This window comes from Mercurialis annua, linkage group LG1-X (genome assembly GCF_937616625.2).
Source record: "Mercurialis annua linkage group LG1-X, ddMerAnnu1.2, whole genome shotgun sequence".
In the NCBI taxonomy this organism is placed as follows: Eukaryota; Viridiplantae; Streptophyta; class Magnoliopsida; order Malpighiales; family Euphorbiaceae; genus Mercurialis; species Mercurialis annua.
Genome location: NC_065570.1, coordinates 518800 through 541200, shown reverse-complemented (window position 1 = coordinate 541200; position 22401 = coordinate 518800). Strand labels below are relative to the sequence as shown.

The window sequence follows — 22401 nt, the reverse complement described above, 5'->3', positions numbered from 1 at the left end:
ATTTACAAAACCGGATCAAATCACCCCACAACTTGACAAAACTGGATAAAAAAACCCTTCGGCCACTCTCACTCTCACCCCTCGTTTGAAACATACTCTTCATAGTTAAAAATTTAAAATGATCCTTGTTTTTTTTTTCAATTATTCAATTAATACTTTAAATTTTCTATTTTTATTAAAAAAATATATATAAAATAATTAACCACTCACCGGATACCACCTACCCACCGGATAGGACCGATCACCGCCGTCGGAAAATTTTTTTTGGCAGAAATTTCTTTTAGATCTCAGGATCGTTGAAGAACATATCCACCTGAGAGCTGTTCTTCAACGAAGGAACAAATCTGTTCAACAAAGAACAGATATGTTCCTGGGATCTGTTCAACGAAGAACATATCTCAGGGATCTCCGTTCATCATTTTTTAACGAAGAATAGATCCTTGGTGGAATTTGTTCAACTGTTCAAAATTGGGATTTGTTCATTAGTGGTGGTGGTCGCCAGAAATTTTTTTTCCGACGGCGAGTTAGCTTGGTATCCGGGTTTTTTAAAAAAAATCGACATTGGTGGCGGTTTTGTATTTACAGTTGAAATGAGGGGGTAAATTGATCTGGTTTTGTAAAGTTTAAGGGAGGTTATTCCCATTCTTTTAGGGAGGTTTTTGATTATTTGCAATCATATAACATTGAAGATGCCCCATGGGACGTAAAGACTGTTGCTCCTTATCAAAGACAGACAGATCCAGAGGGTATGTTTCTCAAATTGATGAACAGACACCGGATCCATTCCGAGGGGGTCAATTTTTTATTCCGAGGGGCAAATCGTTTTGTTGTGTATAAAATATATTTTTTAACGGTTTTTAATTTTATAAAATTATTGATATTTATATAAATTCAATCAAAAAGTTTAATTTTTTTGTTAAAAATTCAAAATCGGGGGGTTAATTAATTATTTTAAGTTTTAAATTGAAGGGATTAAATTATTATTTTTAATTATTAGGTATTAATTTATAATGTTAAAAAAATAAGAGCATTTTAAATCTTTTTCCATTAAACCCACCTTAGAAAACCATCAAAAATGGAAAGTGTATTTCACTCTTTTGGGCGAGAGTGGAGGAAGAGAGGTTGGTGGGGGTTGCCCGATTTTACCAAATTCAGGATAAAGTGTTATTTTTCCATATTTTTGCCTTTTTAATACTTTGTGCCAAGTTGAGGAAGTAAAATGATCCTTTGCTTTAAAAATAAAGGTCTATAGCCAAAAGTTGGAAAATAAAGTTATAAATTAAAGTCAAATGGCAAAAAACGAACATAATTAGACACGAACATAACTATGATTAAAACATAATTAACCTAAACACGAACATAATTAGACACGAACCATAATAAAGAGGCCATAACTATTTAGACACGAACATAATTAACCTAAATACGAACAAGATATGATTATTAATCGGTTTTGACATGTAAAACACAACACATATATTATATGGGTTACACGACATAATACGTATCAACATTTTTTTAACTAAACGTGCTAACGAACCAACCCGTTTAAACCCCTTTAGTTATTTAAATAAGGGTTAATTCCTAAAAAAATCACGAACTTTACACGAAATTTCATTTTAATCATGAACTTTAAAAGTTGTCATTTAAAGGCACGAACTTTCATTTTGTTTCAAATCTATCGTCAAAGTAAAATCCGGTGTATTTTATCGAACCAAAAATTCCTAATCCTATATACTCTAACTAAAAGATAATAAGATTTAATGTCGATTTATAATTTGGGTCTTTCATTAATGGTTTATTGAAGAATTTAGTGAACAAAAATACACTGAAATGATAGATTTGAAACAAAATGAAAGTTCGTGCCTTTAAATGGCAACTTTTAAAGGTCATGATTAAAATGAAATTTCGTGTAAAGTTCGTGATTTTTTTAGGAATTAATCCTTTAAATAATGTATAAATTTATTTAATATAATATTAATAAAAGATATACTATGTATCAAGATAAATACTATTGTAGTGATAAACAATATAAAAAATATGAAGATAATTAAGAGTTGAATAATATTTAAAAGTTTAAAATAAAAAATATACAATTAAAACTATTTAATCATGTTTAAATTCTAAAAGATGAATAGCAAAAATACAAATGAGGGGACATAACATTTGTATTTTTGATAATTGGAGAGAGATAACATTATTCTTTTTGATAATTGGAGAGAGAGTGCGTTTGTGAGGGGACATAAATTTGACAGTAGCTGCATAGAGTCTATACCTAATATTGTGGAAGAAAAAAAGGGAGGAGAAAGAAACAAGAAAAAAAGAGAACATAAATAAAAAAATCTATTTTAAAAGATAACTAAAAATTTACTTTGTATTTAATTCGTCTAGAGATAACTAAAAATTTATTTAAAGGTCCTTGTACTATATTATTTTTGTTCAAAAAGCCCCTGTACTATTTTTTTGTTCTTCAAGTTCCTCTACTTACATAATTTTTGATTTTTAAGTCATTTTTTGGTTTTTTCTAGTCCCTTTATTTACAATTTTTTTGTTCCTCCAGTCCCTCAAAAGGACCTAAAAATCAGAATTTTTCCAAGTATAGGGATTTAAAGAACAAAAAATAATATAAGAACTTTTTGAACAAAAATGAGATAGTACAAGAGCCTCTAAATGAGTTTAGCCATTAGTTAATTGTATTGGTTCTTGTTCTTTCAGTTTGCTAATGACTATCTGGTTCCTATTTAATAGAAACAAAAATTTTAATTTGAATCAAATTATTTATCTTACGAGATAATAGAAAGAGAATTGGAATCCTAATATATATGCTGATGTGAATTTTAAGAGAATTGGAATCTCATTCAATCATTTAATGGAAAATGTATTCTATTTGGCTACATAAAAAAGAAATAAAATTTGTTTTTTTCTTTTCTAATAGAGATAGAATATAATCCGGTTAATCGTTAAGGAAAATGCTATTTAATCCACCATTTTGTACCTCTTTCATTGTCCCTCCTTACGTGTCAGTATTTAATTCGTCTAATTACCCTCCAAAAATGTATATCTCAAAAAACAACTTTTAATGCATCCACTAGTTTGTTGCCACGTTAGGTGGGTTAAAGAAGGTGGGTTAAAAAGGAGGGTTATGTAACACTACTCAATCGTCAAAGGTAAAATTTTCTTCAAGTTCAGCCAGTATAAAACAAATTCTCTAAAAATATTAGAGATATAAAATAATATCTATTTTATTATTATTATATAGAGATGGACAACATTAAAAAATTAGATTAAGTATTTGATATAAATCCCATATAAGTACGATTTATATTAAAGGGGCAAAATTGTCATTATAGGTGATAACTATGTTGCCCTAAATCCTAATAATTGGACTATAAAGGGAGAAGATGGACACCAATAATGTATGAGAAGCAAAAATATGATTTTATTGAGTTTGTGGAGGCACCTAAAAATTACATATGGGTTTTGTAGATGATTGAGGATCTAAGCTTAGGTGTTGAAGAGTAAGAAGAACTTATTGAAGACTATTGATTTTATAATCCATAGATGTGTAGATGATTAAGCCTTGGAAGGATGAGAATGAGTGTGTTTTCTCTAATGGAGGCCTTTGGTTGTATAGTTTGATTGAACAAAATATTTTGGAAAGAGAAGAGGAAAACATGTCTTCAAAGCTAAATATAGCCAAGTAAGTATTATTAGAACAATTTTCTTTGTCTTCTAATTGATAAGTATTTTTATAATCTTCAACTGTCAACAGTGGCGAAACCATGACTCCAATTTAAGAGGGCCAAATTTTTTACGTTCGGATATTTAAAATAAAATCAAACGACTGTAATACACTGCAAATATATAAATTTACAGTTGTAGCGGCAGTTTTAACCGCCCATATAGAAAAAAAAACCACCCCCACGTAGGGGCGGTTTCTAGAGGCGGTCGCCCCTACTGGAAATATACTTAAAAAATTTATTTTTTTCCGGCGAGGAGGGTCGGCCGATCCTCCCTAGTTCCGCTACTGACCATCAACATAGTATTATTTGTGTTTTATTATTCGTTCACCTTCTTTATAAATTTTATATTATATTTTTTATCACAATAAAAAAAATTAACTATAAACTTCAATTTCTTAAGGATTTCAATCTCAATTGAATTCTTTATTATATATTCATTCCATCTCAAATTAATAGACTGATTTGTATTGTGTGTTTTTCAAATTATATGATAATTTTAAATTTTAAAATATTAATTAATTAAATAAATATTTAAAATATTTTTAATTGAATTAATTAGCTAACTTATATTAATTATAAGAGTAAGATTAAACAAATTAATCAAACATAAAAATAGGCTCAACTCATGCTATTAGCTTTTAGTTTATTAGTGTTAAGCAAATATTGTGTATTTAAATAGTCTTTTAACTATTTATTTTGTACCAATGAGTTATGATTCAAATGATATAAATGTAAGCAGTATTTTGCTAGGTCGTGAGTTCAATTTCTCCCATAAGTGCTCTCCCTTTCCAATTATAAAAAAAAAATTAGTCTCTCGTCCTAAAACAATAGTCCACTTTCCTATTTTTCTTTATCCCAAATAGTTGTCCATATTTTTTGTAAATTACAATTTAAATTGTTAATTTTTTTTATATTACTCTTATTTAAAATTTATTATTTATAGTCATTAACCTAAAAAGTAAATTAGTCATGACATTTAATAAATGTGTGATAGGAGAAATGAAGATAAAATTGTGAAAACTTAGAGCATTAACTGTGTTTTTTAAACTATGTGAAAAAAAAGAAAGTGGACTATTATTTTAAGACGAAAGGAGTATTTATTTTGTACAAATATGATCCTTTTGGCATTAATACCTCATCATTTCATGCTAATTAAAACAACTAACATTTTTATAATTTTGTTTATAAACAAACCACAAATGATGGAATAAAAACTAAAAATATAAGAATTTTAGGATGGATCTGTCCAATTAATATAAGCAATTCAGAAAAAATATATACAAATTAAAAAATATTTATTATTTTTTTAATCTATGTGGCATAGTCTAAAACTATAAATATTATAGACCGAAAAGTGTAATAATTTAGAATGAGAAAATAACAGTAATATTTTTTCTTTAACTTTTAATTTGTATGTATGTGTAAATTATATTTCGATACATCCACTGACACGGACTGCCAACTCTGCCCCAGGAATGAAGGAGCAACTTGAAAATATAAATATAGCCTGTATCTTTTTGGCAAAATGATTGCGCTTTGCAATATTTATGCAAGAAAACATTCAGAATTGAGGAACATATGTACATCAACTGTTGATCAGTGACTGAAATTCTTCTATCTTTGGTGCATTACATAAAACACCTACTTTTATATCAGTCTACAAAATATCTGCTGGTTGGTGGACACCATGGGTGACGAAAGTAAGGCATCGCATTGCGAATCGAAAAGAATGAACATTTGGCGGGTGTCTTCCACAGGTTGTGCTCGACAAAAAATTTGATAACAAGCCATTAAAAATTTACTAGAGGTCATTTGATGGTGGAATCAAACTTACCTCTTGTAAATCTTTAATGGCTTGTTCAACTGCATAGATTATCATTTTCTTGATCTGTTGATGGAAAAAGGATCAATAAGATACTTAAATGGTATAGTCAGGTTTACTGAACTCGAGTATCTTGTTAACAGAAAAAGATTAATTACCTCAAGTTTATCCTCTCTTGCTCTATGGTTTTTGGGAAGGTGTCGGAACTCCTCCGTTAAGCGAAGACATTCATGGATATTCTCAGGAGAGACAAAATCCACAGCAACTTTGGTACATGACTGCTCGGACAAGTAAGAAGGCAGAAAAGGGAAAGCTTAGTTCTCGTGCTCAAGAATATCATAACTATTATACTAGCAGTATCATTGCAGCTGTTTGAAAGCGCTATCTTCTGTTCAAAAATAGGGGGATGAAATACCTTGAGGTTCCTAACTTGGTGCGGACAGCCGGCAGGGATAAATACGGCTTCTCCAACACTTTGTTCAAATGTCCACGGTTCAACACCTACATGATTCAAGAGGATCAGTCAAGAAATCTAATCTTGGAAAAAGCACAAAAAGAATATAAATACAGATTTCTTAATCCACTAACCATATTCCTCTTTCAGCTTCTTTTTGTGCTCCAGAGTTAAATAAAAACACTGGTCATGAATTGGATGGATAACCTACTTGGAACCAGGTTAGCTGTTAGTATCCCACAATTGGCATTGAATTAAAAAAAAAAAACTCAAGAGTCAGCATATAGTACCTGTTTCACAGGAGAAGAAAAAGTATGCCTGAATTCTATGTGATGCTTTCTCAGATATTCTCCTAGCTTGGGGACATCCTCCCTCCTAAAAATGTCCCACAATGCACCACATGTTTCCCCTTTTGTCACTTGGGTACTTGCATTAGCATTGATGGGTTCTCTTAGCTCATTCTCACTGATTTCAGAGTTATTTTCTGTCTCTCCAATGAGAGATGCATCATCCATGTCTTCCATCCAACTGCCACTGCACTCTTCAGGTTGTATGGTGTTACTATTGCGCTTACTTTTGTTGTCCCGTTCTAGACTCTCTTTCTCATCCTGTGCCCTGTGTTTTCTTTTAAGCTTCTGTATGCAAACTTGCTGATCTTCTCCTAAGGTTACCTCTTCAGAATGGGTCAGAATGTTCACCTACATAACATAACTTACTTTAAAAATCTTTAGAAAAATGAAGAAACATAGTTATATAATGATTCAGGAGCTCAAATAATAGGAGTTCTAGATTATCCGTGGTGCAAGCGTGAGTATGAACATTGAAACACATGCAACATTGGAAGTCAAGGGAGAAGAGACGGATATGGTTCCACTACAAGGCAATGGACATTGGCCAAACGTCCGAATAATTATAATGTTTTGGTAGTTACACCAGAATTCTCAGAACATAGAGTTGCACAATACTTGATAAACTTCTCTTCTCCTTCAAGCCAGGTTAACTCGTGTAAACAATTGGTTAATGTAGAAAAATATCACATACAAAGTAGCATGACAAACAATTTAGACATTACCGCATCCGACATATCACAGTGAAGTTTGGTTACGGAGTCTCCTCTTCCCAGCTCTTCTTTTGTGCCATAAGCTATGTAAGTTTTTGGACCCATGTCTGGTTGTAGTAGACCTGGAGGGAATTTTACGGCAACATTGAGGATACCTGCCTTGGGATCACTATATTCTTGGAAAGGTAAAGCGCTTATAAATTCATCGCAGTGGCGCGGCAAAAGGTCTTCAAACTTATCAGACGGGGGCCAATCCTTCAACTTCAGCATCTCAGGCCAAAAGTTATCGTAACTTCTCCCTTCTGTATACCCCTTGAAAAATTGGCGCGCATTAATTTCAACCTGAACATTTTGAGCAAATCAGCATTAGCAACACTAGAAGACAAATTAAAACTATTCACAAGATAAAACAATTTTGGAAGCATAGTGGCATCAAACATGAATTTATCTTTGTTTTAAACAGTGCTCAACCTCACAAGAAGCCAGGCAGTCCATGGCCTTTACTTCAGACATCTTAGCACTTGTATCCGAGTCCACATTTTCGCATAATGCTCGCCACATGACCATGGGCTCCCAGCTTAAATGAGACGTTGCCTCAAGAACATCCTTAACTATAACAGGTTCACCTTTAACCCAGTGGTTCTGAAATTGAAAAAGCTCTTGACTATCTTGAACGTCCTTCAAAGAAGGACATAACAAGTAATTATCCTCAGATTCTTCTCTAGAAGCTGCTTTTCTAAGCATCCATCTTTCTGTTTGAGAGTTTTTACACATCAAACTTGTATTTTTGGCATCAGAAAGGCTCAATAATTTTCTTCCCTTTTGGCTCAACTCTGAAATCCATCCCAGTGGAAGAATACGTTTTAGTTCCAATACATGACCGCCACAGCCACCCAATTCTTTTGGAGCACAACAGATACTCCCATCATGATTGGCACTCCACATAACAGTTAATGGCTTGCTTTGATCCTCAGGATCTTCAATATCACAAGGCAGAGGATCTCCACCGTGCATATAGTCATAGCCCCGATTTACATATTGCAGCTTTATTTTAGCACGACTGGATAAGCTTTCTTCACGGATTTCTTTACAACAACTAAGACAAAGTTCATAAGCACATTCTGGACAGCTGCGATGGAAGTCAACAATAGAAGTTGCACAATGATTGCTGCTCCAAAACACATAAAATGCTGTCAGTAAGCTTTAACTTCAAACAATTAAGTTGACTAAATTTCAAACCTGAGAAGAAAGAGATTCTTACCAATAGACCCGCTCATCATTGTGGCAGAAGTTCGCAGCTATCTTATGGGAAGAACCTAATCAGATTAAAACTTGTAACTTATAAGCTGTTAATGAAATTTGACACAATCATAAGAAGCTAAAATTAAAAGAAAATAAAAATACCTAGAATGCTGGCTTCAATATTCATCTCTCGAGCTTGTTCTTCACAGATTTGTTCAAGAAAAGGAATCAGTGACTTAACCATATACTGTAGATGCTGAACCTTCTCGGCGTTACTGATGTCCTTTCTTGATGTCTAAAGGCAAGAAATAATAGCTACTTGTAAAAAAATATCCAACAGCAGTTTCTTATGCTTTTTAATTCAACATTACAACTAGAGGGAATAAACTGACAGCATTAAATAGACCTTTATCAATCCACTGGAGTGCAAACAAACATTGCAGTTGCAGTTTCTGCGACAAAATGGACATTGTTCCGCAATTTCCTCTTCTGTCATCTCCGGGTACCTATAAACAATATAATGGAAAATTTGAATACCAAAACAAATTCTAACCTAACAATACAAAATAATGTAAAAGATTTAGCCAGAGAATATACCATTTTCTAATGCATTGGATGCAATACATTTTTCCTTTACACTTCTTACAAGGGACTACAATTATCCTTTCATTTCTCAAGCACTGGTGACACTTAAGGCGTGCTTCTGTTTTAGCCTGCTTAAAACAAGAAGAAAGATTAACAAACTTATATATATATATATATATATATATATATATATATATATATCCGCTTTAGTAAATGAACAATTGTCATAGAGAAAAAAACCTTCATAAATCCAGAAGCATATGTACTGCTGCTACTACCATCACTCTTGACAGGTGAAAGTGATGAGCTAGAAGATGCTAATGACGAAGATGAAGTACGGAGAGAAAAGTTCATCGAATCTATTTCTTCCATTCTCGCTTCTTTGCGTTTTCTTATGTCTACCTCACTATTTAAATTTCTATGCCTTCTGCGCTTTCTCAAGTCCAGGACCTCATCTTCTGAGTCATCCTTTGAAGTGCAAAGAGAATCATTTACCGGATCCTTACTTTTCTTTCTCCTCCCCTTGTTATTTCTTCTGTTTATGCCACTTCTAGAATTTCTTGCCCTTCTGTGTTCTCGCACGTTCATAATGCCCAATGCTTCCAAGTTTTCTGAGTCATGCTTTAAAGCATATAGAGAGGAATTCTTAAATTTTTTACTTTTCCCTCTCGTATCCTTCTTATCCCTTCTATTCATCCCAATACAGAAATTTCTAGCTCTTTTGCGCTCTTGCGATCCTTCCCAGTCCTCATCTTCGGAGTCATGCTTCAAAGCACGTAGAGAAGAATTCTTATTATCTACACTTCTCCCTCTGGAACCCTTGTTACACAATTCTTCCAAGTCTTCATCCTGTGAATCATGCTTTACACCACAAGGAGAAGAACTTTCAATGTTATCACTTCTCGTATCCTTAGGACGCGTTCTGTTAATTTCAGTAAGTGAAGTTGTATCCCTAATACGCTCTCTCATGTTCACAAAAAATTCCTCATCTTCTGAATCATCCTTTAAAATAGACAGAGAAACATTCACAATACCTACATTTTCCTTGTGATCACTTTTGTTTATCTCCCTACTCGGATTCCTAGCTCTTTTGCGCTCTCTCATGTTAATAATACACAATTCTTCTGAAATTCCATCTTCAGAATCATCTTTTAACCCTACATCTTCAGAACTACTTGTCTTATCTAAGGCACTCCTACGCTTCTTAGGAATCCCACCGCCATCCGAAAATCCAAAATTCGGAATGGGCCTCAGTTTCTTATGATTGGTGGAGGGCGACCAGTCGTCGTCATCAGAAACCTCCTTTTTGAGTATCCTAGGAACTTGTTTCCAAGTAAAATGAGAGGTATTTCCTAGGCCTCGCTTAGCAATTGCCGCAGCCATTGTCACTGCAGCTACGTAGCAATATTAATAACTGAGGTTAGATAAACAATTTAAAACCCATCCTAATGATCCAAATTAATAACGGAAACTAACAGCTGACATTGACTTTGAGTGAGGTCAACGAAGCTAAACAATAACAATTTATTATCAACATAAAATACATCAAATGTCGCGAAAATTTCAATAAAAAGATAATCAAATCAATCAAACATGAAAATTAAAACAAAAACAGAAACACAATTGGTAGAAACAGAAGGAAGAAAAACCTGATCAATTGAGCGAAAGGAAATGAAATTGAATATGTGAATGTGATTGGGTGAGTTGGGTGGAGATCAGATAAGCTAACAACAGAGACCGATGCTGATGGGGAAAGGCAAAACCAGGTACGACGCTGTTTATGGAGAAACAGAGGGGATATAACAAACTTTTATTTAATTAATAATGTAATCGGAATAATTATAAGCAAGAAAAACGTTGCGTTTCCTTCCTTTTCCTTGGCCCCAAATCTTACGCCTTTCAAAAAAGGCATCAAATCCAAATGAATTCTGCAAAGATGGAAAATTCATTAATAAATGGAATCAATATTGTATGATGCATAATTTATTCTTATTACATGGGGAGATTTCTTATGTGAAAGATTTTTAAATAAACCCAGTCTATCACGTTATCCATGGAACGACTTATTATATTATGATACGTCAATGACACTATCGTAATTTTATTTATTATTTTTTTACACTTTTAAATAGTAATATAAGATAATACTATTATTTTAATGACGTATCATAATGTGATAGGTTTAATTCATGGATTAATAAAAAAAATGAGGTTGTGGAGAGATTTTAAAATAGACTCAGTCTATCACGTCATACATGAACTAGTCTATCACATTATGATCACGTTATTAAAATAATGGCACTGTTGTAATCTTACTATTTTTTTTTTACACTTTTGAATAGTAGTATTATGATAGTGCCATTATTTTAATAACGTGTCATAATATAATAGGTTTAGTTTATGGATGACGTGGTAGACTGAATCTACCTAAAAAATTCTCCTTTTTTTGTGAGTAATAGATACGGCTTTCCAAAGATTTTCTTAAAAAAGAAAATTGCCTCTTTTCTCCTCATTAATTTTAAACATTTGACTCATGACTGCAACTCTTTCCTATCTAATAAAATATGTTATACTAAATGATTGCCCCGCCCAAGCATTACCTTTATCCCATTTCGATTCAGTCTCACGTATTCCAAGTTTATTTAAATAGTAGTACATTTTAATAGTTGTAAACGTTTTATTTTAATATATTAAAATCATACTTAAAGTTTTTTTTTTCATTACTTAAAAGTTAAAACATACTCAATAAAATGAAACTACAAAATATATTAAAACCACCATAGAATTTTATAAAACCAAATTAAAACTATTAAATGGTATAAATACATAGAAAAAGATCTACTTAAATCTTATTACAATTATGAAAAACCCTTTAAAATTTATTTATTTATTAAATTACGGCTTTTTTTATAATTGGAAAGAAAAGCATTTGTTGGATAAATTGGACCCTTATACCATTTGAGATTATCTATTAAAATTATACTCAAAACTATTGACATTTTAATGAAATCACATAAAGAACCTATTGACCTGTATAAAACTATAAAAGAATCTATTGAAAGGGATACTCAAATTTCATTGAAAGCATATCAAGATTAGTGCAAACTATCTAAACATATAATCAAAACATTTGTAATTTCCAAAATTATATAGTATAAAATAAATAAAAAAACACATATATGGTAAACAAAATAAAGAAAAAACCTTGTATTGTTAAAAGTCAATCAGAGAAACGCACACTTTGAATAACAAGAAACCTTGTATTGTACAAGACAAGTACTACTAGAAATTGACTCAAAGTATTCAAAATTAACTCAGATTAACATCAAAACAAGCTCCAGTTCAACCTACTCCAATTAATTACACAGTCGAGTTCAAGCATAAAAGATATGCTAGTAACCAGTCACTTATACACGCTTCGGTGGATTGTACTGCACACGTTCTTCTTCACATAAAGCCTGCAAGAATCCGGGAAGAATGGTCAATCAAGAAAATGCTTATCAAAACACTTCAACACAAAATTAATTAATCAATTGGTTTCAGGGATTGGAACTGGTGATACTGTCACTGGGGTAGATACCTCAAGAGAGAAACAAAGATATAAATGAACCAGAACACTCAACTTCCCGCCCTTAGGAATGTCTGATTATGATTCTGCCTACATTAGTGTAGCAATCTAAAAAACTCATCGACCTAAAGAAAGCTGAGCGTTCCAAGCAAATTTCAAAAATTTAAATCGGTTATTATGTTCCCATTGAATTTCTGGCTTTAGTTGTGTGACACAAGTTCCTCGTAAATTATTAATTCACCTTTCTTATTGAATTAAAAACAAAATGAAGAAAAGGAAAAAAAGTACTGATTCAACTATTCAATGGGTTATGGGTTCGTAGAACCACCCGAGGTGGTTAGTATAACTACCTGAACAAAATAAGACTATTAGGGTTCATAGTTTGGCATACTCTTTTATGGCTATGCACAAAAAGCCATGACAAGTAAAAGCTGATTTTCTGAAACGCCAGAATATAAAGTTTCTCCAAAAAGCTACTTTTCTGTGTAAGACTATGGGCATAGCATAATCTCTACCCAATACATGCCAACTCGAGCCATAATGTGGTAGAAACAAATGTGTTGTCGAACCTTGCAGTAAGACAACATAAAGAGAGCAAACCGTGCAATGTTTATATTTCAACAAAGATAAGCAGCAAAAAAGCAAAATTACTACTCCCTCTGTCCCAATAAAGTTGTCCACTTTGAGAAATTTTTTTATCCCAAAACTCTTGTTCACTTTCAAAAAGTAACTACTTTTTACAATCAATTTTTCTATATTACCCCTATTTAAAATCCACTAATGAGTAAATTGAAAGTAAATAGTAAGTGGACTCTATATTAAATAGGAGTATGACAAGAAAAGTAAGAAATTTTTTACAAAACCCACAAACAATAATTGCTTTTCTTATACTGTGTGATACAGGCAAAGTGGATAACTCTATTGGGACGGAGTATAATTTTAAAAATTCCAAAATGGGTAGCAGCATTCCATCTTCTAGCTCAAAGAATAAGCATGCTATTGCCCAGTAGCATTATTCATCTATCTTTAAAAACAAATTTAATTGTAACCAAATATTAATGACTATGATTATGATTATGAGTATTAACCATAATAGATTTGCAGGCGGATGATGTGAATCACAGATATGCTAAGCATGCAAAACAAAGAAATTCTAAGATGAAAATGATCTAACTTTAAAATTTAAATAAAGTATATGAACTGTAATTGGTACAAAGATTAAACCTGCAAGTCCTCTGGTAATGCTTCTGAGACAGCAAGAGTGTAACAACCAGGAACAAATCTCCCTGGAAAAGAATTCAATCAAAAAAGAATATATAGCATAAATGATCTTATACAGCAAATTTTTCATAGGCAGAATAATAAGAGGGACTAGGGATCCCGTGGTTCATTAGAAGAACCTCAAAAGCTATTTGGGCAAATAGCAGAAGAAAAAGTTTCAATCTATGTGCACATGAACCTCAACTAAGTTAGTATTATCGCACATCAGTAATTTAAATAATTAATTTCCTTCCATTCACAACCCATGTAAGTATCTCAAAGTGTAGTATATCAATCAGAGGTAAAACTAGACTTCTTATCAAGAATACTCGTTTTTCGATTTGATAGATATTTTAATTGAACTAAAGAGTGAAGTAGGGAGAAAGACACCAAAGTTTTAGAGCATATTGAGTCAAGAATTGCAAGATGATAAAGTCCTCAAACATATCGGGTCGTTTTCATTATCTGTTTCCGTGCTACTTAGCCTAAAACAATTAACACTTGAAATAAGCCCACAAATTATGATAGAAAGGAATCCATGTAATTAGTGCAATTCAAATGATATGGTCTACAAAAATCAAAAAAGAGAAAAGTAGTGAAGAAAGGAATAAAGAAGATACCAATTCTGAGCCAGCGAGCAGCCCAGGATCTAGATGGGTCCATGACAGAAATTATCCTGCAACAACAATTAACAGAGTTAAACAATTAGCCAAGGAATATCGGGAAAAAAAAGAAGAAGAGGATTGTGTAGCAGTACCCATTAAAGTTAGGAGTAGTGCAATCGACGACGCGCTCATGATCCTCGTCCATCTTAAAGAAGGAGCAGTTCTCGCATCCCGACTCCCTAAACTGCAAATTCATTAGAAATTAAGCCTATAATTCGAAAAGAAACAGGAAATTAAAAACATAAAAGGAAAACAAAATGAGAGACCTGATCATAGGTTTTGACGAGACGACAGCGAAGACAAGCCCTGAGTTCATGCCCAAAGCTAGTCGGAATTTGCGCTGGTACGCTTCCCATTTGCGCGACTATCTTACAATTTTCTATTCACTCCCAAATCACTCTACAGCTTCATAATATTTCGTGTAATTAATTACATGAAATACACAAAAAGTACCAACGTAAGCTAGGGCACAATCATCACAAAATAAGAGAACAAATTAGTTAAATACCTGGGGGTGGTTGTAATTTCGAGTCGGCGGAGGTTAAAGAAAAATTGCCTCTTCCTCCTCCTTTATATGCATGATTGTGACTCTTTCCTTAAAATATGTTGTTAATGATTGCACTAAAAGAAAAAATGAGGAATTTTAAAAATACCCAAAATTATAAAAATGTCCTCTAATTAAAAAATTAATTTTTATTTAGACTGTAATTTTCAGTATGATTTCATATGGTAATTTATTTTCGGATTAACATATGTTTGGTCCCCGCATTATTATACTTTTAATTATTGAATTTTTGTACTACAAAACGTCTACATTGGATTTCTACACTAGCAATTTCATCCAAATTAAGTCATCATGTCTATTTCTGTCCATTTCCGCCCATATAAATGTGTTCAATTCATCTAATGAAAATAGACGAAAATAAAATAACACAATTTGTTTGCAATTGAGATATGGCCGTTTTTTAGTATAGCGACTTATAATCATTAAAAGTGTGATAGTGGATGATCCAGATATTCATAAAGTTCAATATAATCAATATTGGAAATTATTAAAATCTACTAAAATCATATTCAAAACATTTTATAAAATGAAACTACAAAAAAACTTGCTATATCATAGGAAACTTCACAAAGATTATATTGAAGAACTGAATAACATAAAACTACAAAATAAACCTACACCAATCTTATTGAAATCATATTGAATAATATCTGCATGAGAAAGATTGAGGAGCACAAGAATAAAGCACTACTCTGGATTGAAAAAAAAAAAAGAAAAAACCTGTATTGTACAAAGCCAAACTCACTTTGAATAATAATTCATATACACTATAAATAAAATAAATAGTCATCATCCTCTCAAACAGTTGCCACCTCAAAATCCAGAGCCTCTATTCAAACATTTCACTGCTTTTTGCAACTGGCCTCCTCCCTATAAACAAATCACTTAATTCTGTACCCTTTTCATTTACAATGTCACTACTCTTCCCTAGTGTTGCAATGTGCCAAATGTACAGCAAACTCCTTTGAGAGTTACGGCACAGCTTCCTCCTTCAGCTCATGTAAAGATGGTGATGATGCGCCACTCATTCTACTCGGCACAGGTGTATTTCTTCGTGATTGACGTTTTGTAGGCACTAGCACATTTTCATTTTCCATCTTTTTACTTATATCGTCATCGTCGCTGTCATCATCACAGCTTTTGAACACTGGATGCAGATATGCATTTTGAAGGAAGGATTTCAAATTGAAGTTCGGTTCTCTTGCACGTTCTAGAGTATCTTTCATCATTGCTTCCTGAAATATGACAAATAAAACCACTCATAGTATACAATACATCGGATATAAGCACATGCTCAACAGCAACAATAGTTTTCTTCATGCGTTAGATTAACCTAAACCAAGTTCTCAGGTAGTGAGAGACGGCACAAGCATGTACTTACTCCAACATGTTGACAGATAAGAGAAAAAATACAGACAATTACAGAGCATAACTCTTGCAATAGGAAGACGTAACACACCTGTAGTGGATTTTTAATGAATGCAGGTTCATAGCGGCCTTTGCTGAACATATGGAACCATATAGTGAGTACAGGAAGGACAACAAGGAGTGGTGTTGACTGAGCAGCGTCCTTTGTACTCAACAGTCCAATCAATAGCACCTGTGAGATTACCAATGCAGTAATAACACGTCCATGAACATCAGGCCAGAATGCTGCACCACTCTCATACTCTTGGTTGTATACATTTATAATCTGCAGTTGCAAATAAAAGTTTAAGATACTGACGAAAAACAATATAATTTAAGGCAGACATTAATCCAAGCTTGTCCCTCTCCTAACTAGTGCGGTAATACATGCAAAAGTAACAGATAAGAGACTACTTGCAAGTTTTTAGAATTTTCTCTTAATGCTCCATCGGTTTAAAGATTCAAATCTGTGAAATTAGGAAAGAAAGTTGGCCAGTGGAAAGCATCAAGATCAAGGCATATACTACTTATTAATGCAAGGAATCCTTTGCAATCACTTCTTCTGTTACACCTTCATATATTCTTTTAACACTATTTTATATTTCAAGGAAAATTAAAAAGCCAAACGCTTAACGGAAACTTTTATGACAGCAGTCCAAGTCTAGCACACATCTCCTACAAATAATTAAAAGAAACTAAGGCGTTTGCAACCTATCCAGTGTGCCTAATGTCAAACTAGGATGTCAGTCTTAAATTACACATTTGTAACAATAACTGTATCCCAGTGACTATATGCAAATTCCTCTCTATTGAATATTTACCTGATGACGGAACACAACATAAGCGAAGGCAAAGAAAACTATAATGAACGGAAGGAGAGTTGGCGTCACAGTTGCATATACAAGACCTAATAGAAAATAGAACTGTATACGAGGTTCTCCAGTGTTGAAACCAAGACTTCCAGGATCCATTGCCTCTTCCCTATCCTTTTCAGTTTTCACCAGGAAGAAATTCTTCAGGTGGTAGATTATTAGTGGTTTCAGCATCAAAACTTCTCCAGCTATTCCAGCCCATCCATCTACCATTATGTAGGTTATGAAAAAAGTTGCTTTCATTGGAATAGCCACACCAATTGTTTTAGGAATGCTGCAACATATAGAAACGAAGAACTGATAAATAAAAATTATCACTGACAGTGAAAAATATAAGATGCAAACATGCAACTTAGGATTCGTGATCAAACATTAAATTCAACATTAATAAGGTCAAGAAGAGATTTAAAATTCGTAAAAGGCAGCAACATAGGTACATCCTCTGAAATTCTAAGGTGGATAATAGAAGTAAGGCCATTTATACTGAGATTCATTGATTCAACAAAGAAGTTCCATGAATGTGTAAGCAAATAAAACAATCTTGCAAAGGGAAGGATCAAAGTTTAACGGTTTGGAAAGGACAATTTAGTATAGCACAAATTAGACTCCCCAAGTCATGCATACAAATTTGACAATTTGCTTTTTTTCCCCCCTTTTCTCCAAATATTTCCTGCATGGATTGGGATTAGGGGGTCATGTTCATGATCTACACCGTTCATTATAAAATGAACGGTATAGATTAATTTGATTAAAATTGTGTTTTTTTTATCTACACCGTTCATTTTATAATGAACGGTGTAGATCGTGAACATGACCCCCTCAAGTTCAAAATGAACTTGAGGGAATCCCAATCCTTCCTGCATACAATGATGACAGATTATTGTTACTCGTTCACAATTCATAAGATTACTTTTGATGCTCAATGCCCATCAGTTTCTAAGAAATATAGCATAAGAAGTCTGATGCATTAAAAATACAAAAGTGAAGATTAATTTGCAAGTGTAACATACTCGTTAGCAGACTGCTTTAGAAACGCATTTAGCTGTTCAAATGCACTTCCAGCGATTATGCTCCCAAGGAACACATTCACAATATTAAAAATGTAATATCGTGTTGCTGATCTCCTTTCCAGAGAAGACAGAGATGTGAGGCCTTCAAATTTAGACATGATCATCAATATTGATGGCAGAAAGATCAGGAAAAGCTTCAACACAATGCCAGGCAGGAAACCTTGGATAAATGATTTAATAAATTTTCTGCATTAATATTTGATAATAAATTAGCAGGTGTCTAACAGTGAAGAGTTTTAACTAAAGGAGACTAGGAGGAATACTAACGTTTCAATTATGGGCTCCAGAAAGGGCGCTATTTTCTCAATTCCCTCGATGCTTGCAAGAGTTTGCACAAATGCAATTGGGATCATGAAAAAAAAGGTAAGAAAAAAGAATGCTACGCCCATTATCAACGTCCTGATTGCAAGTGAAACATAAGGTATGGCTAAGTTTTGCCAATATATATCACGAGGCTCTGGAGCCCAATCAGTTAACCACAGTGTCGGATTTCTTGATTGCTGAGTCTGTGCACAAACAGCCGCACCCCATCGAGTTTTGAATGAAACAAATGCTGCTGGCATGATTGACTTTGGATCCTTTTTAACCCTTTCTCTCTCTTCTGCTGTCTGAATTGCAGGCAAGAAAAACAGTTTATGAACAGAAATTAGAGCATTGGCAGTGATGACTAAAAAACCAACAGAATAAGAAAATCTTGATTACATGCCCCATCTTTAATCAGATCAATAACCTCAGAAGTAGCTACTACTAGAATGTTATATATCGTGTTAAAAGGAACTAACAGTTTGCAAGAAACTTAAGCTGACTTACTTCTTTTGATAGTTTCTCAACCTCTGATGTATAATGATCAATACCATCCACCTTCTGCCCCCAAAGACCAAGAAAACCAGTCTGCAAATAAAGACAATAAAACATAAGTTGAGATAAAATTAGGCATTTAGGTGGGCATGGACATGAAGTGAACTCAGACATAAGATAATTGTTTCTCATCTGAGATGCATTAGGAAGTACCTTCATTAGAGGCCTCTGCGACTGATTTCTAGAATACTTAAGCTGGTAGTAGTCAAGCCAGTTCTGCATTTTTTTCTTCTTCTTGACCAATTTGGCCAGTTTGTTTGCGTTGTAAACCACCTGCATAGAAGTCACAACACTTTATAACAGTCCACTAAAACAAAGATACCAACCGACATGATGCAACAACTCCTAAACTGGCTTAAGTTCCCATTGTGATTCCTCACAACTGATTAATCAATCCAGTTCTTTAGGTCTCTAACAAGAACTTCCAGAGTATATCTTCAAGCTGGAACCTACCTGATGCGTTAGGTAGTGATCCGGATGGTTGACCAGAAAAAAATGCTCCACAAGTTCACTAACAGATTCATCGGGATCTGGTGGTACATTTCTAACAAGGACCTGCAAAAAATAAATCAAAGATACAAGTTTGTCATGCAGCCTCTAACAAAATTGAAGGTGCTGAAATATAGCGATAAGGGAAGCACGAATAGTCACAAAATTGCCAGGAACACATCCTATCTAGTTTGACGAATAAATAATAATCACAACTTTTATTCTTAAAAGGGAAACAGTAGAACAGACTTGCTAGTTGAGAACAAAATTCTAAATTCTCATGAAGTGGACAAGGCAAGTAATCATCTTACTGTAAATTGATCTGCACGACGTTTCTCTGAGGCAAGAAATTCCAACCGCATTGTGGCAACTTTAGCATACTCCTTCATTAATACATAGCAAGTCCAAAATGTAAAGGCATAAGCCATCACAATGTGGGTCCAAAACCTGCAAAGCATTACATGATTCGTACATTATTTAGTTTATACGGCCAAAGCATGCAGCTTTAAACAAAATTTACCAAGTAAAAATAATGTTACAAGAGCAGAAAACTGAAAGTAAAACAAGTAGATACACATGAATTAAGAATTAAAAACTAAAGGCAGGATGGTCAGAAAAGCTGCATTGCAAAAGATAGTAAATAAACCAGCGAATATCAACTAAGACATGAGTCCAGAAAACAAGTGGATACACATGAATTAAGAATTAAAAACTAAAGGCAGGATGGTCAGAAAAGCTGCATTGCAAAAGATAGTAAATAAACCAGCGAATATCAACTAAGACATGAGTCCAGATATTAAAATGATTATTTATACCAAATTTGATACTCACTAGTAAAATATATTCAAACTAGACATCTTATGGTTAGTAGACTATTATGATAAACATGAGAAACAAATTATGGATACCAAGAGCCAGCTTTAAAGGAAGCATACAAGGATGAATTGATACCTTTCCGATCCAAGAGGGATATTAGAAATTGAAAGCTTGTCGATGTCGCTGGAAGTCACATTAGCTGATGCACGCTCCAAGGTGCTGTTAGTAAAATTCACCGGAACCAGGATAGCCCAAGCAAGGAATGCAATAGGAACAAAAATCTTAAGCCTGCATCAAATTAAGGAAAAGGAAAATATGCAAAGCCACATTACCTGCCAAAAAGAGACATTACAGTAACCACATAAAAGAGTAGAGATTAAGTTTGAGCATACCCTAACAAGTAAATGCGCAAGTAAACAGCAGAATCCAAGCCAGCATGGTCAATAAGTTCAGGCTCTGGCATTTTCAAAGCTTCAGGCATCCAGTTTAGAAATCTGAGATAAGATCTGAAGTCTAAATTGATTACCCTCCTCACAGAGGCTCCTGAGTGTGTAGGGCTGGTTCTTAAGCCTTTAAGATACCATTTGGGAAAGTAAACCCTATCATTAAAGGGCTGGAGTCTCAAAATAGCAAATGCTATAAGGAAAATAAAGGCAGATAGAAGATTTATGGCTGCAGAAAGCCCTATATCCGCAAGAGTTGCCATTTAAATCTTCAAGCAAAAAATCTGCAATAACCCAAAAACAAAAACTTTCAGTATATAGTTGCTAAATTAAGAACAACTTTAGAAAAAATAGAATATAAATAGGAAAAAGTGAACTAGTTTTCAATAACAGTGAAATTGAACTGAATGTTTAAAAGATAAGAAAAATGATTACCTGGGTGGCTGAGAACAAATTCCTAAAGTTCAAACAGCAACGGTCTTTTTGAAGGTGGCCGGAGTTAAGAAGAAGATGAAGAAGGGAGTGTTGGGATTGCTTTTTTGGTAGGTCAATTAAAAAAGGGTATAGAATGATTAAAGTTTACTCCTTTACTTTCCTTTTAATTTGGATATTAATTAAGAGCTGTGAAATTCCAGAAACAGGAATCATTGGGAGTAGTTAAGAAATGGTAATATTTCTTTGTTTGTAATAAAATCTGAGGAGAGACTGCTCCACTGACTTTCTCTTGTTCATGTATTTTGCGATGTTAACGGTTTTAGAGCATCATCTATTTATTACCCAACTTAACTCTCAATGTTTTTTAGCTAAACTAAGCTTTATCTACCTCTATGTTCTTCGACTCACTTCCTTTTTTGTATTGTTTAAGTAAGCTCAAGTGAATGACCCCTAATGTCGGCAATAAACCACGTGGGTTCACCAACGGGAATTTTTGCGCCACGTAGGATTGGAAAGTGAAAAGCACGGACCAATAGAAATGGGGATTAGTGTTGATGATGGATTTGCGTTGTAATAAAGCAAAGTGTTGCCGCCGCGTGGAGATAGCGTATGTTACGTTTACAAGTTGTGGGGACTTTTGGTTTACAACCGTTTTTTGACTGTTTTCATTTTTAAAAGAAGGTTACAGCTAATTAGTTTTATTAACAATTAATCGGCTTATCATTTAGTTAATTTCTTCTTCTTCTTTTCAAAATATTAAAATAAAATTAATGTGTGCATGCAAAGAAGACCGAGTATTAGAGAAAGACAGGCAGCAGAATAAAAGGTTAATTTCTTGTGTTAGGAGGATTATGATGACTTTGACATGCATTCATATTTAATATTAATTTAATCCCGCATGTCACAGGGAATCAAGCAAAATTAGGCCTTTAGTTGTTGGATTGAATTTTCGGATTTTTATATGATAATAATATTTTATTACTATTTAAAAAGATAGACAGACACATATATACATGTGTGCTTTGCATATCTTTTGATCTGTTCAAT

General features: G+C 33.4%; 3 protein-coding genes and 1 long non-coding RNA gene across 6 annotated transcripts; 1 reads left to right on the top strand and 3 right to left on the bottom strand.

Annotated features, from left to right (window-relative positions):
• Nucleotides 1-3411: 3411 nt before the first annotated feature.
• On the top strand, nt 3412-6700 carry LOC126681371 (uncharacterized). The gene is made up of 2 exons (XR_007641375.2): nt 3412-3700; nt 5217-6700. It is a non-coding gene; the product is annotated as an uncharacterized LOC126681371 (long non-coding RNA).
• On the bottom strand, nt 5200-10850 carry LOC126681365 (lysine-specific demethylase JMJ26-like). 2 transcript variants are annotated; one of them, XM_056105201.1, is made up of 13 exons: nt 10556-10850; nt 9147-10294; nt 8919-9034; nt 8728-8827; nt 8484-8616; nt 8341-8395; nt 7551-8247; nt 7092-7421; nt 6310-6717; nt 6154-6226; nt 5981-6066; nt 5724-5843; nt 5200-5631 (listed from the first exon to the last, which is right to left on the bottom strand). In XM_056105201.1, the coding sequence occupies exons 2-13, from the start codon at nt 10287-10289 to the stop codon at nt 5545-5547; spliced, it is 3348 nt and encodes a 1115-aa protein (XP_055961176.1). In that variant the 5' UTR covers nt 10290-10294; nt 10556-10850; the 3' UTR covers nt 5200-5544. The 2 variants fall into 2 exon arrangements, with proteins under 2 accessions (XP_055961176.1, XP_050232867.1); XM_050376910.2 differs by having other exon boundaries at nt 9147-10300; nt 10556-10849.
• A 1248-nt stretch (nt 10851-12098) lies between these two features.
• On the bottom strand, nt 12099-15019 carry LOC126665938 (transcription elongation factor SPT4 homolog 2). 2 transcript variants are annotated; one of them, XM_050358874.2, is made up of 6 exons: nt 14908-15019; nt 14666-14798; nt 14492-14583; nt 14355-14410; nt 13699-13760; nt 12099-12364 (listed from the first exon to the last, which is right to left on the bottom strand). In XM_050358874.2, the coding sequence occupies exons 2-6, from the start codon at nt 14753-14755 to the stop codon at nt 12314-12316; spliced, it is 351 nt and encodes a 116-aa protein (XP_050214831.1). In that variant the 5' UTR covers nt 14756-14798; nt 14908-15019; the 3' UTR covers nt 12099-12313. The 2 variants fall into 2 exon arrangements, with proteins under 2 accessions (XP_050214831.1, XP_050214830.1); XM_050358873.2 differs by having other exon boundaries at nt 14666-14804; nt 14908-15016.
• A 670-nt stretch (nt 15020-15689) lies between these two features.
• LOC126659561 (calcium permeable stress-gated cation channel 1-like) lies at nt 15690-21759 on the bottom strand. Its single transcript, XM_050352864.2, has 12 exons — nt 21355-21759; nt 20869-21203; nt 20612-20764; nt 19972-20107; nt 19625-19726; nt 19325-19444; nt 19124-19204; nt 18581-18921; nt 18254-18499; nt 17193-17517; nt 16424-16657; nt 15690-16199 (listed from the first exon to the last, which is right to left on the bottom strand). The coding sequence occupies exons 2-12, from the start codon at nt 21180-21182 to the stop codon at nt 15936-15938; spliced, it is 2316 nt and encodes a 771-aa protein (XP_050208821.1). The 5' UTR covers nt 21183-21203; nt 21355-21759; the 3' UTR covers nt 15690-15935.
• Between the last annotated feature and the right edge of the window lie 642 nt (nt 21760-22401).

Excerpts from the sequence above, each read along its gene's own strand:
- LOC126681365 (XM_056105201.1), bottom strand. The coding sequence starts at position 10,289 with ATGGCTGCGGCAATTGCTAAGCGAGGCCTAGGAAATACCTCTCATTTT. Across the intron at positions 8,828-8,918 it reads ATCCAATGCATTAGAAAATG|GTACCCGGAGATGACAGAAG; the intron begins GTATATTCTCTG and ends TATTGTTTATAG. Across the intron at positions 6,718-7,091 it reads ACTGTGATATGTCGGATGCG|GTGAACATTCTGACCCATTC; the intron begins GTAATGTCTAAA and ends TATGTTATGTAG.
- LOC126665938 (XM_050358874.2), bottom strand. The coding sequence starts at position 14,755 with ATGGGAAGCGTACCAGCGCAAATTCCGACTAGCTTTGGGCATGAACTC. Across the intron at positions 14,411-14,491 it reads ACTACTCCTAACTTTAATGG|GATAATTTCTGTCATGGACC; the intron begins GTACTGCTACAC and ends TTGTTGTTGCAG. Across the intron at positions 13,761-14,354 it reads TGCTCGCTGGCTCAGAATTG|GGAGATTTGTTCCTGGTTGT; the intron begins GTATCTTCTTTA and ends ATTCTTTTCCAG.
- LOC126659561 (XM_050352864.2), bottom strand. The coding sequence starts at position 21,182 with ATGGCAACTCTTGCGGATATAGGGCTTTCTGCAGCCATAAATCTTCTA. Across the intron at positions 19,445-19,624 it reads ATCACTACCTAACGCATCAG|GTGGTTTACAACGCAAACAA; the intron begins GTAGGTTCCAGC and ends ACTTCTATGCAG. Across the intron at positions 17,518-18,253 it reads CTAAAGCAGTCTGCTAACGA|CATTCCTAAAACAATTGGTG; the intron begins GTATGTTACACT and ends TATATGTTGCAG.